The 17,277-nt window shown below is 40.8% G+C and overlaps 1 protein-coding gene across 1 annotated transcript in view; it reads left to right on the top strand.

Moving 5' to 3' along the window:
• KLHL13 (kelch like family member 13) overlaps nt 1–17,277 on the top strand; it is a 197,229-nt gene that overhangs the window by 70,967 nt on the left and 108,985 nt on the right. The window contains exon 2 of the mRNA XM_039244404.1: nt 6,397–6,470. Within this exon, the coding sequence (XP_039100335.1) occupies nt 6,418–6,470 (53 nt within the window). The 5' untranslated portion in view covers nt 6,397–6,417. The remainder of the gene's footprint in view (nt 1–6,396; nt 6,471–17,277) is intronic.

Here is a 17,277-nt window from a genome sequence, read left to right as displayed (position 1 = left end):
GCTCTGAGCCCGACCGACGCGGGGCTCGAACCCACGAACTGTGAGATCATGACCCGAGCTGAAGTCGGACGCTTAACCGACTGAGCCACCCAGGTGCCCCCAGCTTTTGCAATTTCAAGAGGATTTCAAATGTGCTGTGCTGCTGCTGTATATAACTGGATTGAGAGACATACAGTTATGCACAGTATTTCTGCATGGTGCAGTTTTTCAATTTCATAGTGTTTAACACTTTTCACTGATCTTTGCTGTCAGCTTTTCTTATCAGTGTCCTTAACAAAGTTTTATTCGAAGGCAGGCAATCCTAGACACTCTGGATTTGTTTTCTATAACATAAGGTTAATTCATCAGCGAGGTTTACCTTCCATGGTGTAAAATTGGCTAGACATTTCTTAAATCTCATTATTTTCAAAGCTATTGGCTCTTGGGGAGAGTGGGAAAGAGTGAGACAGTGGATTTTAATTAAATGCTAAGTCCAAAACTGGAGATCTCTGTTTGAAATATCATCTAACTATATGATGGGTTTTTGTGAAATATTAGACTTGCAAACTACTTAAATGCTTAAGAGTAAAATTGGTTGAACTGATGCAAGTCATCTCAACGATCCAAAACAGTCTTGTCAGTTTCGTTGCTAGTGCACTAAATAGAAAATTCCTTTTTTTTTTTTTTATGTTTTTTGATCTTTATTTTTGAGAGTGAGAGAGAGCATGAGTGGGGGAGAAGCAGAGAGAGAGGGAGACAGAATCCAAAGCAGGCTCCAGGCTCTGAGCTGTCAGCACAGAGCGCTATCTGGGGCTCGAACCCACGAACCAGGAGATCACAACCTGAGCCAAAGCTGGACGCTCAACCGACTGAGCCACCCAGGTGCCCTGAAAATTCTAAGGGCAAAACCACAATTACATCTTTGTCAGGTGTGTGCTTTGCATCGTGATTAGTTTCCCTTTTACTCATGAGAGTGTCATGGCTGTGGAGATGTGTGTCTTTTTAATTATAATGTTTCATAATTATATATCCTGTCTTTTCCCTTAATCTTTGGAAGCATTCTCTCCGTCTGTATCTGCTGACCTTTATATGTTATATGTCATATGTCGTATCTTGTCTGCTCATCTACATACGTGGTCTCCACTCTCATGTACTACGCTGTTTTGTTTCCTTTTATGAAAATATTTCAGATATACAGAAAAGTACAGAGACCAGTGTAAGAAGCCCTCATATGATCACCACTTAGTTGTCATATCTTAACATTTTGCCATCTTTTTTTTCAGATAACTGGTAAAGTGTTAAATACAGGTGAAGCTTTTAGTCTCTCTCTCCTCGGAGGAGGAGTTAAGATGGTGAAAGAAAAGGGGGGACCCTTAGCTTGCCTTGTCCCTTGAACACTTCAAGTAGACAGTCTGTCCCTCCTCAGTGACATTTGTTCCCCTTTCTCTCCTGAGGTAACGTTATCCCAAATTGGGGGTTTATCATCCCCATGAATATTTTAATGCTTGTTCTGTATTCATATATGTGTATGTGTGTATCCATGTGTGTACACACACACGTATTGTCTTAAGTGCTTTTGAAATTTATTATAATATTGTACTCCCTCAGTTTACATTTTTGTGTAATGTCATGCTTTTCAGATTTACCTGCCCTAGAATCCCCCATTATAAAAACAAAATAAAACAGGGGTTCCTGGGTGGTTCAGTTGATTAAGCATCCAATTCTTGATCTCCGTTCAGGTCTTGATCTCAGGGCTATGAGGTCAAGCCCTGCATTGGCTCCAGGTTGGGCATGAAGCCTACCTAAAAGTGAATGAATGAAGTCTACCTGAAAGTGAATGAATGAGTAAATAAATAAATGAAACAAATCAAAATCTCTGTCTCCACCCTGTATCCCTGTCCAACTACCACCTATTTTTGTGCTCCTTATTAAAGTGCAACTCTTTGTAAGAGTTTCATGTACTCGTTTCCTCTCTTTTCCTTTCATTCTCTCTTGAACCCATGCTAATCAGCCATTTTCTCCACCATTCCATGTAAGCCACTCTTATCAAGGCTTCCAGTGACCTCCATGTTACCAAATCATGTTGTAATTTCACAGTCTTCACTTCACCTCTCAGCAGTATCTGACACACTCGATTACTTCTTTCTTTATAACACTTGATTTAACCTTCTAGGTTACCACACCTTCCTGATTTTCTCCTACCTCATGGCCACACCTCCTTATTTCTTTTGCTGGATCCTCTTTATTTTTCTATTTTGAAAAAAGTGGAACAGAAAAGTATAGAATGACAAGTGAACCTTCCTCCCAAACTTCTGTTCCCTCTCACCAGTAATGGACATGCACAGACTTTGTACACCTATGTGTGTGTGAATTTCATAGATGAACCGATGCTGCTTTTTTCTTTTTCTTTTTTTTTTTTTTTTACTTTTATTTATTTCTAGGAGAGGGAGAGAGAGACAGCATGAGCAGGGGAGGGTCAGAGAGAGAGGGAGTTACAGACTCTGAAATAGGCTCCAGGCTCTGAGCTAGCAGTCAGCACAGAGCCCGACGCGGGGCTCGAACCCACGAACCGTGAGATCATGACCTAAGCGAAAGTCGGACGCTTAACTGACTAAGCCACCCAGGCGCCCCTGGATGCTTCATTTTAAATTGTATTTGTTTTTTAATTATATTTTTTATGTGCACGTTGTATTTATATAACCTGTTCATGTTTACTATAATGTCATATTGATTTTATTGATTAATTGTGTGTGTGTGTGTGTGTGTGTTTAAGTTAAAATCATTAGCCCTTTGTTATCTCTCATGTGTGCCTGGTGAATATGTCTTTCCTAGCTCATCAAATGTCATGTGGCTTTGTGATGTTTTTGAAGTACAGAGTCCTAATTTTTTTGTATGATCAGATTTAACAGCTTTTTTCTTTTATGATTCCTTGACTTGGGGTCCTGCTTACCTTATCTACTGTAGGATTATAAATAATTTCACTTGGATTCTCTTTGGTACTGTTACCGAGTTTCATTTTATCCCTTTAAATCTTTGCTCTATCTGGCATTTATTTCGGACGCCCTAATATGCAGTGCAGTAGGATAAACTTACTTGTCTAAATGGCTACCTGATTGTCCCCCACTTATTTCATCCTCTCTTTCCCCTTGCTTGTTTGAAGGCTGTCGTTACCATCGAGTCATTCCCTGACGAATTTGAGTTCCTTGCAAGGTCTTGAAAGAATTTATTTTATGTTGGTTTTATTTAAGTTTATTTATTTTTTTTTTTTTTTAGTAATCTCTACACCCAGTGTGGGGCTTGAGCTCATGGACCCTCAGATCAAGGGTCTTATACTCTTCTGACTGAGCCCGCCAGGTGCCCCTGTTCATGTTTGTTTTATTTTTCAAACTACTGCAATGTGGCTCTCCCCACCTGTGTTCAAACGACTCTTGAAAAAAGGTATCACTGGCTTTATAGCTGTCAAATCGGTTAGCTGGTATCTCACTTGTTCTGGGCAGGACTTGAAAGAGTTGAACTCCCTCCAACTACTCTTTCTGAACCCACCTCCTTTCTTATCTTTAATCTCACATTTCTCTTAGTTTCTCTCCTGCCCATTGTCTCTCTCTTTGCTAGCTGCTCTTCCTTGGTTCCTTGCATAACAGAATTTTGGGGATTGCACTTTCTCGTGGTGAATGCGCTTCTGAGGAATATTTCCCAGTTTCATTATTTCAGCTCTTAACTGGCTACATATCCTTGTATTTCTATTTCTACTTCCAAGCTAAGGAAAGGTTTAGATGTTTTCTGTTGGATGCTGTGTGGTGTGCTCTAGAGTACCAAACCACTGTTCTCCTTGCTTTTGGTATTTTTCCTTCTTCGCTCTACCCTGCCTCGCTTGATATCATTACCGTTTCCCCTGGTTACTTAAATAGTATTTGTCTTTGATGTCACCTTATCCCTTTAATATCTGTCAGTCCCAAGTCCTAGTTTTCCCTGGGGATCCCCATAGCTCTTCTCTGTGCTCTTACCTCATACTTTGACTATGGGAGTCATTTCTGAACTGGTCTCTCTACTTCTAGTTTCTCTCTCTCTCTCTGTCTCTCTCCCCGATCTACCCCCACATTGCAAGTAGTATTAACTTTCTTTAATGTTTGTTTATTTATTTATTTATTTATTTAGAGAGAGAGCACAAACAGGGGGAGGGGAAGAGAGAGAGGGAAAGACAGAATCCCACGCAGGCGCCACGCTCAGCACGGAGCTCAATGCAGGGCTCGATCTCACAACCATGAGATCATGACCTGAGCCGAAATCAAGAGTCAGATGCTTGACTGACTGAGCCATCCAGGCGCCTGAGCAGTGTTAATTTTCTAATACTTATATTTGATCATACAGATTCCCTGATTGAAAGCAGCTAGTTTTAGTTAAATCTTGCACAAATTGATCATTGTTTACATTGTTTACTTTTTCTCCTTTCCTAACTTCATTAAAATGAGACTAAAGAAATGGAAAAATTCAAAAGGACAAAGAGAACAGGAATGGAAACATTGACACTTGTGTGGTTTAAACTAATTTTTTACTTGGTCAAAGGAAGTTACAACTTCAGAATCTCTCCCTACATGAACTTTTGGGGAGAAACCAACATAGTCTTCCCATAGAACTCCTAGTACTTCAGGACTTAGAGGTATCTGGTCTGCAGAAGGCAGGAATAAGTCTTGAGATGGAAAATGTGGGCTGTTCCTTGAAAGTCTTTATAATAAGTGGCTAGAGTTCCATGTCCCATCATCCATTCTCTGCTCCTTGGGAAGCGGGAGGTTTCTTATCTGGGGGATTTGAGTGGGAGAGCCCCAGACTCTGAGATGTAGTGCAGCAGGCGGATTGATTGAAACTCATGGGACTGAATGAAAGTTTTAATACCTCATTTGGGGGACCTATATGTTCCACTCTAGATGCAGTTGATGAAAAGGACCATGAATTATTTATTTTCACATTCCCAGATTCCTAATAACAATCTAGATATGGTTGTTTTCCTCTTGGCACATCTAAAAAAACAGTTGCGTAGCTTAAAAAAAAAAATTAAAAATTCTTAACACCTCTGGAGCGCCTGCGTGGCTCAGTCAGTTGAGCGGCTGACTCTTGGTTTCGGCTCAGGCCATGCGTGATCCCAGCATTATGGGATCGAGCCCCACGTTGGACTCTGCGCAGAGCGTGAAGCCTCCTTGAAATCCCCCCCTCTCCTCTCCATCTATCCCTCTCCCCTGCTTGCACTGTCTCTATCTAAAATAAAATTTAAAAAATTCTCAACACCTCAAAATTTTCTTACCACTTCAACATTTTAGGAAAGGTAAGTCAAAGATCAGTTGATTTTGAGATGCTTAAAACTTCTTTTCATTTAGGCTACTCAATTTCTTGTAATAATAGAAACTACTATTGTGTAAATAAATATAAATGGTATATTGCCATTTGATTTTTTTTTTTAATTATGAAGACCCAAGAAATAGAATCCTTTTTCCCCTTGTACATTTTTTGCTTTTGACCCCAAATTAAGGGACAGAAAGAGGGCAGGGAATAATGAAGAGAACCTTTGTCTCTAGCTTAGTTATTTTAGGTCTTTACATAGCTTCATAACAATTATATGAACAAACTAAATTGCATACTCTACATTTTTATCTCCCCCGTGCAATGAATCAGTTTTATCAATAAGAAACATTTAACTAAAATATACATTCCTGCTTCTCCATATATTTGAAATCAATACAGCACATGAAATATACTCTACATCTCCAATGCAAAGCATTCACGTTACTAGAAACAATATATTAGATTTAGTTTGCTACAACCTCACTTGCTCTTTTCCCATAAAAATCACCACCGAAATAAAAATTCGGTCCAGATCAAGAAAACAAGCCCTATTACCTATTTTGTGTTTTTAAGACTTCAAAATCTTATTCTGTCTTTTGCGCTTTAATTCTGACCAACCACTTCTAAAATTGTGGGCCCTGTTTATGGGCTTTTGAGACCTTGTGTGCTCCTGGTAACTCAGGATTTAGTGCTTGTATCTATCTACTTGGCAAATGTTCGCCTCCACTCTTCACCTCTACCTTCTCTCATCTCCCCCAACGTCATCCAGACTCCTCAGGTCTCCTTACGGTGAATCGAACTTCCTGTGTACTTGGTTGTTGTTCTGATGATTTCACGAGAAATGTAGGCGATATGATTTCACGAGCCACTCTGGAATTTTGTAGATAATTTGACAGTTGCAGATTCAATTCCTTTAATGTTCTTCCTTTCCTAAATTTTCATAAGCTAGAATAGGGACGTCAGGAACATGGACATTTTTGTCTTTCTTTCACAAAATGTGTAACATATCACAAAGATAGCATCATTTGAAAATTCTAGTATTGATTTTTGTAGTAAATATTGACTTCTTTTCCTCCTGAACAGGTCATTATCCCCGTTTTAGAGATGATGGATCATCTACATAGAGGGGAATCAGTCGCTGCAATGCTCCGTAACCGGTATATTTATGGAAGCAATTTGCCTTATAAGTTATATAATGTCTCTCCTGCCTGTGTATATACCTAACGTAGTTGGTACTTAATGAATATGCGTTGAATGCCTAGAATAATATAAACTGTCTGCTGTATGAGTGAATAAAAGTATGAGTGATGAGGAGCTGGAACGAAGAACACGTTAGTGACGCTGTGTTCTGATCTAATGAAAACAGAGAGAATAAAATTGGAAATCATAACTGGAAACGCATGATTGCGTTGTGACCAGCTGACATTCGGTAAATGGAGCTATTGACTTGAAGTTTTTGTTTTAAGCGTGTCAGTGGATACATACAGGCGTCCGTTGCTTGACAATAGACGTCTCAACCAAGTGGTTTTTTAAGTAGAATTGCCCTGTGATTGTACGTTTCTGTTATTCAAAAAGCCGGTTAACGCCTTTTTCAGAGAGGTATGTGCCATTCAGAACTTTCTCTGACAACTTGTGATTTTAAATTCATGGTTTAAAGAAACATTGCCTTTACTTTGTAGATATAAGAGAGTATCCCTCATTCCCAATAGTTGAATTGAATGGTTTGAGTGAATCATTTGAAGATATATGCTGAAGTTGTGTACATCACGGCTCTAATGCTTGCTAGTCATCTAGACTTGTGCAAATTTCTTAACTGCACAAATGCCTTAACTTTCTCATCTATGAATTGGCGATAATAATAATGGTTGTTTTGAGGGTTAAATAGGTGTCTTTGGGGCGTGGAGAGAGAAAGAGAGAGCTTGGCAAATAATGCATGCTATATTGGTGCTATTATTGAAATGTAAATGTTGGATTTTAACTATTTTGAAATATAATATTGTTTCTGAATTCTGATATGCTTTAAAATAGGTGCATCTTAGAACATGAAAAGACCGGAAAATTCAAAGTAGGGAGGGGACATAAATAAAGTCGCTGTTATTTGACAGATACCATCCTAGGGATTTTACATAATAATCCTGTTAGGGAAATAATATATGAAGGGTGCCTGTTTGTTCAAACATGTACTATCATGTGGGCAAGGTGCCGTAGGGTAGACTTTTTCAGAGACACAGAAAGCAAGGAAGTCATAGTAGGAATAATGTGTGGCTGTGTTGAGTGAAAAGAGAGAAGAAAAGAATAATGGGGGGGAGGGGGTGAATTCCTAACGGTGAATTGAGTCTGTGGGGTCCAAGCAGAGCTGAGTAGGAGGGTCTATATCACACATTTGGAAGACGAAATAGTAGTAGGGCTGACTTCCAAAGGTCAAGTCCATAACTGAGGTAGTTATAGCATACTTGAATTTGTTTCCATTATTTTTATAGAGATATAATCAAATGCACTAAAATATGCAAGCACGTAAATAAACATCTTGATAGTTTAAGCACGTAAATATACATCTTGATAGTTTTTTACGCATGCACACATCCAAGTTACCACAACTCAGAGTCAGATATAAAGCAGTTTCACCCCGGGGTGGCTGGGTGGCTCAGTCGGTTAAGCGTCTGACTTCAGCTCAGGTCATGAACTCACCGCTTATGGGTTCAATGCCCGTGTCGGGCTCTGTGCTGACAGCCTGGAACCTGCTTCGGATTCTGTGTCTCCTTCTCTCTCTGCCCCTCCCCCTCCCCCACTCGCACTCTGTCTCTCAAAAATGAATCAATGTTTAAAAAACATTTTAAAAACCAAACAAACAATTCCACCCCTCCCGAGAATTACCTTGTTCCCCTCTCTAGTCTTCCTATCCCCTCCATTCCTGAAGAGAACGATTATGCCGACTAACATGTCAGTGTTGCTTGTTCTTGAACTTCATGTAAATGGAGTCAGACACACTGTTGTCTTCTTTAGTGTATAGCTTCTTTAGTTCAAAATAATGTTTTTGAAATTTATCGTGATTCCTGCAGGCATCATGATACTTCTTTCTATTTTATTGTTGCCTAGCATTTCTTTTTTTTTTTTAACTATACCACAATTTCTTTATCCATTTTCTTATTTTTAAATCCATTTTCTTGTCCATAGTCATTTAAGTTGTACCCATTATTTGGCTATTATGAACAGAGCTGTCAGTATAAGACATGAGGAGCATCTGAACAAAGGGTGAGGTCAGGAGAGAAGATGAAGGGAGTTGTGAAATATTTAGGGTTAAATTTGACAATATTTGCTGTTCAACTAGATTCTTCACATTCTAGTCAGAGTGATTGTTTAAAATTGCTAATCTAGGAGCATCTGGGTGGCTCTGTCGGTTAAGCTTAATTTCAGTTCAGGTCATAATCTCATGATTCCTGAGATCGAGCTCTGCCTTGGGCTCCGTGGCCATCAGTGCAGAGCCTGCTTGGGATTCTCTTTCTCTCTCCCTCTCTCTCTCTCTGCCCCTCCCTGACTTGTGCGGGTATGCATATGGACACGCCCTCTCTCTCAAAATAAATAAACTTAAAAAAAAAAAAAAGAAATAAAATTGCTAACCTGATGATGTCACCCAAATGGCCCTTTCCTGTCTCTTACTACTGAAATCTCACCTGTTCTTCAAGACCCAGATCAAATTCCATGCCCCACCTAAATCCTTCCTTGATTGATCCAGGCAGATCAGTGGGGTCTCTTTTGCCTCTGAACCATTTTACCCTGACAATGAGTTTTATCACATACAGTTCTGTGTTAAAGTAATTTCAGCATGTCTTTGCTTATACCGTCATTAAGGATGTCCTTTGAGCAAATGACTATATCTACTGTGTATTTATGTCATTTATGATACAGGATATTGTGCATCATAGGCATTCATTACATATTTGAGAATGTACAACATTTATCAACAATTATTTGTTGCTGATGATTTTATTTGGTTAAATTGTTTGGGTAGTTTTGTTTCCCACAGTCAAGTCCTACTTATAGTGAAGTAATTGAATATTTAGTGACAATCATTAAAATTGTAAAATAGGCTAATGAAATTCAGTACAGATTCTGGGAAAAAGCTCAAACTTTTTTTTCCTGACATCATATATAATTACTTCTTAATAGTGTATGAAGTCAAGGGAATACAGGGCTTTGATTCAGTTCATTAGATGTTTAAAAATATTCATCCTTTACTATGGGTCAAGCACTGTCCTCCTCTGTAAAATTTAAGAATTGGAAGATACCATCTTAGTTTTAAAAGTCCAGAATTCTATCAAGCCTAAGCACATAGTAGGTGATAAATAAACACCTGTTTGATTACGCTGAAGGGTGACCAGTCATTGAAGATAAACCCTTTTATTACTGTTTTCATAATTTGGCTTTGTAAACTTCCACAAAGATGCATCTTTCTGTCTTTTAAGGATTGAAAACTTACAGGATCTAGTTTTTCCTTTGCTGAAGTAAGTGAGGCTATGATTATAATAAACTGAAATCTTAAGCTAGAAGATGCCTATAAGGATAATATGTGAATTTCTGAGGCCAGTTACATTTTATATAATGGGTTTTTACTTTGGCTCAGATATTTGGTTGCTTTTGGTTACCCATTATCTTTTTAAAAAGTTTTTAATATTAATTTTTGAGAGACAGAGCGTGAGCAGGGGAGGGGCAGAGAGAGAGGGAAACACAGGATCAGAGGCAGGCCCCAGGCTCTGAGCTGTCAGCACAGAGCCTGATGCGAGGCTCGAACTCACACACTGCGAGATCATGACCTGAGCCGAAGTCGGATGCCCAACCGACTGAGCCACCCAGGCGCCCCTTTGGTTACCCATTATTATGTCATAATATATTGCTATAGGTGCATGTGCAGTTTAACAGTGTGCTCGTTCCTCTCACTGAAGAGTTGTGTGCCTTTATACAAAAGACACGAACTTATTAGTGATGTCGCATATTTAATCTATCTAGACGAGTTTTCCAGACTACAGAGAGTATTTCTGTTCCCGGGGAGAGGAATTACTTCCCTTACTCCTCTTCTTCTACCTATATCTTAGATATTGCTGTTCATAATTCTGTACATATTCTACACATTCTTTCTGGGCAACCTCATCTACAGGCATCCCCTGAATCTCAAACTGTGTGTTAAGGTCTTCAGACCTTAACGTTTGTATCTCAGGTCTAAATTTATTTTCGTGTGGCCCAGACTAAAAAGTTCTTTATTCCACTTCTCCACCATTTTGCTTTGACTCTACAAGTAATATGTATTTATTATAGGGCACTTAAAAATAGAAAATTATATATACACAGTGGAGATAATCACCTAAGGTAATCTCTGTTAACCCCTTGGTGGATTTTTACTCTAGTCCTTTGGTGCTTTTTCATTTAAAAATTTTTTTTAAACATTCATTTTTTAATGTTTATTTTTGAGAGAGAGAGAGTAGAGGACAGAGAGAGAGAATCCCAAGCAGGCTCTGTTGTCAGTGCAGAGACCGACGTGGGGCTCAAACCCAGGAACTGTGAGATCATGACCTGAGCCGAAACCAAGAGTTATACACTTAACCTACTGAGCCACCCAGGCTCCTTGGTGCTTTTTCAGATGTAACTGAGTTAGTAATTGTTGAATCTGATCTGTTTTCAGTGTTGTGGTTAAGAACAGAGGCTTTGAAGTCTGCCCAATGTAAGTTCAGATCAAGCTCTGCTCTTTAGTAGCTGTGTGAACTTGGGAAGGTTTCTTAACCTCTCTCCATCTGTCTTCTCATCCATAACATAAGATAGTATTACAGCGTGGAATTGCTCGGAGGATAAAATAAAATGTTTTGAAGATAGTCAGGTTCTTGGCACACAGTACATGTTCTCTATACTGTATAGATCATGTCTGTATCCTGCTAGTTTTCTTAGTTCTATCACGAGCGTTTTCACATGCCAATAAAAACTTGTTAGAGACACAGTAGCTATAAAGTCTAAACTCTGCCATGGGATAAATGATTTCTTAATATGAACTCCTTAGTTCACATTTGCATCCACTTTGGCAGTGTTGTTATAGTATCTTCCGTATATATTATCTTTTCTTGCCTCGCTTTAATATTTATCTTTTTTCCTTCTATTTCATGCAGTTGTTTTATACTGTGTCGAATCTGTTTACTCCCTCCAACGTACATTTTGGTTGATGCTCTGGTTGAATTTCTTTGCAGTTGGCCAGTATAATTTACGCTTTCCTCCTGTGATCTTGTGATCGCATTTGACTTCCTCTTCCTGCTTTATTGAGGCCATGTTTTCTTATTCTCTTGAATGTGCCAGAGGCTTTCAACATTGTTTTCTGGCTCCTATATGAAAACTTTTGCGGAGTTCTGGTCTTTCCCTGGAGTGTTTATGATGACAAACCTTTTCTTCGTTGTTCGATGCATTTTCATCGGCCCTGTGCTGGCTGTTTTTCTGTTCGTTTCTTCTCAAAGGAAGAAAGATTCCCGGAATGGCTTTTGTACTGTCTGTTCCCTTTGTCTGAAACATCCTTCCCCGTGGTCTTTGTGTGGCTGGCTCTTGTTTTCAGCTCCCCACTTAAATCTCCTCACCTTTCAGAGGTTCTCTGACTACCCAATCTGAAATAGCCACCTGTTTAGTGTGATATCACCTCAGTTTAAATCTCTGCATTTTCCTTCTTTCTTTGTTTACTTTTTATCAACTTTACATATTACTTGCTCAATAAAATTTGCTGAGTGATTGGATTAGCTGCTGTCCCTCTCTCTGTGCTCTTAGGTGGTTATCCAACCCCCTTCTCAGACTTTTCCCTGTGAGTCAATACTGATAGAAATGAGCTACTGGAAAAAAATAAATGAGGGAGGAGACACAAATCTTCCTTACAGAAGAATTGCACATTTTGTATGTGTGTATGTGGGTTTATATGTATGCGTTTTCCCCATCCAAGGAAAAGAACTTCATCTTCCTCTCTTCTTCCTTGAATTTGGACTTCCTGATTCACTTTCAAGGAATAGAGTGTGGAATGGGAAGAAAAATACCTTTACAGTGAAGAAATCTGGCAAATACTACCTGTGGTCGTCAGAATAACGGCCCGTCAAAGATGCCCGCAGCCTAATCCCCAGAGCCTGTGACTGATCCCGTGCATGGCCAGAAGGACTTTGCAGGCAAGATCAGGTTGAGATGGGAAGATTATCCCGAGTTATGTGGAAGGGTCCAAGGTCATCACAAGGGTCTTTCTAACGGGGGTGCAAGAGGAGTCAGAGGCAGAAGAAGGAGAGGTGAAGATGGAGACAAGCTAGAGCTGTACTCTTGGAAGATGGAGGAAGGTGTCACAAGCCGCAAAGTGCACGTGGCTTCCAGAAGCTGGGAAAGGCAGGGAAACAAATTCTCCCCCGAAGCCGTGCCGACACACAGGCTTCCTAATATCTCCCCGGAGTCAGTCATTTCTGACTTGGTGTGAACACGGAAGGGGCCCCGCCTCGGTTTCCATGCAGTGCTGGTCTCCCTCCTTCTTTTGTCTGTATGATACTTAGGGGAGGTGGGGGCGAGCAGGACATTCGCGTATCTCTCTTAAAGTTTCCCTCACCCATTTGTGTAATTTATACTCACTGTGAAGTGTTTGGAAAAGTATCACCTCCCCTTTTCTGAAGCACTGCTAATATTTTGAAACTAATAAATGGGAAATCCAGTGTGAAGAGTCCCCAAGATTGTAAGCAGCGTGGATCCAAACCCGTAGCCCCTCTGCTCCCAGCACCTGTGTCCCGGTCTCAAGTCTTGGCTTTGTCTCAAACCACCACCACTAAATCAGAAGCTTAGACATCATCGTGCATTCCTCTTTCTTCCTTTCTCATCCCCCATATTCAGCTAGTCACCAGGCCCTGCCCCTCCTTCCCAGTCATGACTCCAGCCCCCTCCTCCCCGACCTCCTCTTCCGCCTCCAGCCCATCCCTCCATGTTGTAGCCATAATGATCCGTCTGAAATGTACATGTGTTCCTAGCATTTCCTCGTTTAGATTTTGTCAGTGGCCCCCAGCGTGGCAGGGCCTTTCTTGGGGCTCCTCTCCGCCTCACCAGCCTCATCTCCTGCCTGGACTGTGTCTGCAACCTCCCCCAACGTTGGAAGGTGACATATTCCCTCCTGTTTCCATCCCTCTTTCTGGTGCGCCTTCTCTCTGATTCTGGGCGCAGCCAACTCCTGTTTATCCTTCAACCCTCAGCACAAGTATGAATTCCTCTGTGAAACTTGTATTCCCCCTGCCTCTTCCAAGCAGATTTTCTTACAGCTTCCTTAGCATCGACTTTTCTTTCTTTCGTTTTTTAAGTTTATTTATTTATTTTGAGAGAAGGAGCGAGAGTGCGAGTGGAAGAGGGGCAGAGAGAGAGGGAGGGAGAGAGAATCTCAAGCAGGCTCCGCACTGCCAGCATGGAGCCGAACTTGGGGCTCGAACTCAGACTGGGAGATCAGGGCCTGAGAATGACCTGAGCCCAAATCAAGAGTCAGATGCTCAACTGACTGAGCCACCCAGGTGTCCCCCGTCTCTTATTTCTATGGTAGTGGTAGTGGCGATCAAAGTCCCAATAAATAGTATTTAATAGTTCCATTGGCAATAGTCATTCTAATAGCTAATCACACTTAAATAGCATTTACCTTGTGCCAGGTTCGGGCCCTGTATATTAATTTATCTTGTTTTCATAATAATCCCTACCAGTATTCTCATTCGACAAACAAGAAATTGAGACACAGAGAGTTTATGTTAAGGTGTCCGAGTCACGCACTAACGTGCCTGGATGCAGGGTTCAGACCCAGGAAGTTCAGCCCCAGGGTCTGTGCATTTATCTTCCTGTCTGTCTCCATCCTTGGGTTATGGGCTCCCTGAGTGACTATCCCTGAGGCTGACTACCCTGTGTCACCTGTCCTAAATGAGTCTCATTAACTGGTTCACTAATCCCTGACAAAGGAATACATGGTAGGTAGTTAATGGTTAACCAATTCCATGAAGGCCTTTCAGAAAGGCCAACAAATGAATAAAAAGGAATAGCTGTAAGTTTTGTGCAGGACCTTCTTATCTGCTACCCATGGCGTTGACCCTAAGGCCAAGCCGTTTCTGCTTACTTCGGGTGTATGCATACATTCTGCCTGTTAGGTTCAGTGCTATAAATGAATTGGGAGCTTGAAAGGAGATAAAAGTAAGTTTTTCTTTAAAAACTTTTCAATTCTCTCCTTTTTCTTATCTTTCATTTCCCTTCCTTTTCATCTTGCCAGCAAATGCCATCGCAGGGAGAGTGTTAAAAGACAATGTAAAATTTCGAAAGGTTCCTGAACCACAGCTGGGTCATGTACTATTTTGGGCTACATTCGGTTCTATTTTGGGTGACAAGGAATATGTACCCATGTAATAATGCAGAGCCTTAATGAATGGGGATGCTTTTTAAAAATAGGCAGAAAACAGGGGCTCCTGGGTGGCTCAGGCGGATAAGCATCCAACTTCAGCTCAGGTCATGATCTCACAGCTTGTGAGTTCGAACCCCGTGTCCGGCTCCGTGCTGACTGACAGCTCAGAGCCTGGAGCCTGCTTCAGATTCTGTGTCTCCCTCTCTCTCTGGCCCTCCCCTGCTCACACTCTGTCTCTGTCTCTTTCAACAATAAACAATAAAAAAATTAAGAAAATAAAATTAAATTTAAAAAATTTTAATAGGCAGAAAACAAACTTTTCCTTTGTCTTTCTAGTTATCAATGTTGTATGAGATTTCAACCCCCTAACACTCAACACTTTCTGTTTTTTAAGGTTTTATTTTTCGGTAATCTCTATACCCAGTGTGGGGCTCGAATCTAAAACCTCAAAATAAAGAGTCCCATGCTCTACTGACTGAGCCGGCCAGGTGCCCCTTCAACACTTTGTTTTTGGTTTTTTGACCATTGCTTCATTTCAAATTGAAATGAACAGAAAAGGAGTAATACCTTTACTTTTTCTTGGAAGCTGTACCCTTTCATTGGATTAGAGTTTCCGTACCTGCGTTTGGGGTTTAGCTATGGCCATTTGAAGCTCTGTGTCCCTCAAGCAGACCGACTGTCTGGGTCTGATCTTAGCACTCCGTTTTCTGGGAAACAAAATAACAGAGACAGAAGAGTGAATTCAAATTAAACTTGATGTTCTTTCTTGACAGGAGCCATGCCTTAGATATAGACAGTGTCATTTATATTGCCTTGGCACGTTATTGAAAACATTCTTACGTAACTTCGTCCGAACTTGTCTGAGATCAGCCATTGTCCAGAGTTGGCAAGTCTGTCAGGCTTAGCGAAGCTCCCATTTTTCTACCTTCTCAAGCTTCGGGGGCTGTTCGAGTCCGTGGGAGACCATCTAGAGCACACTTTTGTCTCCAGGTTCCCTGAGGCAGTGCTCAAACAGACAAAGCCTCTGGGGACAGAAGATCTTTTTGATCTGCAGACCCTGCAGTCTGCACCTCCACATTACGGTTACCGTGACACATGAAGGGGAAAGGACGGACAGAGGAGCTTTGGATCCTGCCCTCCCACGCACTCCCTTTAACGGTGCTTCATTTACCCCGTTTCCACCTTCTGTGCAAAAGGTGGAATGCCGTGCTGAATTTGGAGTTCGAGAAACCCTGGTTTGTTTTTTTTTTGGCCCTGGCTCTGTCATTCTAACAGTGGCAATTTATTGAATCTGGTACCCGTTCCTTTTTCTTTCTCCTCTTTTTTTTTTTCTTCCCCCTGAACAGAAATACTTTCTCCTTTCCTTGAAAATTAATGAGATGATATGCTTGCATTCTTTTGTTCCCCGCGGGAAGGCAGACCCTGAATCAATTCCTATTGAGTTTTGAAAGGAGTTGAAAACACAGTTAAGGCTATTTGTTTTGCTAATTATAGTTGTGGCTCCCCAAATGACAGACTACATTTCTTTAGAGATAGAAGAAGATGGTAGAGATAGCGCTCAACCTTCTTGAATGTAAAAAGACAAGGAATCTGATCTGCACAGGTGAGAAACCTTGTTGGAGCTCACATAGCAAGGGAAAAGAGCCAAGGCATGAGTATTCAGGTTTTTTGACACGCTTACGTGTCATTTTTACATCAGAAACATGCATTTCATAGATTTAAAGCCAAAAACAAGCTTCTAGAGCAAAATGTATTTTGTCAGTTTCAGTATTGTACAGTGCATGTGGTAAATTTACAGTGAAATTGATGGAGCCTTTATCATTATTTTCATGCGTAAAATACTTTTTCTCCGGGCTAAATAGTTCAAGTAGTTTCTTTTCTGCGGGTTGGTTAGGGAATAAGTATTCATCTCATAATCAGTGGGGAATAGAGACATACATTAAAACAGAAGGGAAACTCAGTGCAGTCTGTCCTACACTTTGAGTGCAATTCTAGTGAATTTCTGGCGTGTTATTTGGCCTTAAACATACACTTAATGAATGACACATTTCCATCCAGACACACCTCTGGCTGTTAACACCATTGTTAATTTAGGCCCGACTCACTCTCCTGCCTCAGTTATCTTGTTTTTCCTTAAAACAAATTGCTAAAATCATCAGATTGTTTTCTAGCTATCTCTAACCCCCCCCCCCCCCCCCCCCCCCGGTGTATTAGTTTCCTCGTGCTGCTGTATCCAGTTACTACAGACTCAGTGCTTAAAACAACAGATCTGTTATTTGACAGTGCTGGAGGTCATTGGGCTGACACCAAGATGCATAGGCAGGGCTACCTTCCTTTCTGGAGGCTCTAAGGGTGAATCCATTTCCTCGCCTTTCTAAGTGTCCAGCGGCCACCTGCATTCCTTTCAGGGAGGTTTCTTCCTCCGCCCATGGGGGTCAGCAACTGTAGGTTGAATTCCTCTCACATCTCCTCCCTTGGACTTTGTCTGCTTTCTTCTTCTAATTTTAAGGACCCTTATGGTTGTATTTAGCCCAACTGGATAATCTAGGGAAATCTCTCTA

The sequence above is a fragment of the Hyaena hyaena genome, unplaced genomic scaffold, assembly GCF_003009895.1.
Source record: "Hyaena hyaena isolate Hyena2069 unplaced genomic scaffold, ASM300989v1 scaffold_243, whole genome shotgun sequence".
NCBI lineage: Eukaryota > Metazoa > Chordata > Mammalia > Carnivora > Hyaenidae > Hyaena > Hyaena hyaena.
This window is presented reverse-complemented; position numbering and strand designations above follow the sequence as displayed.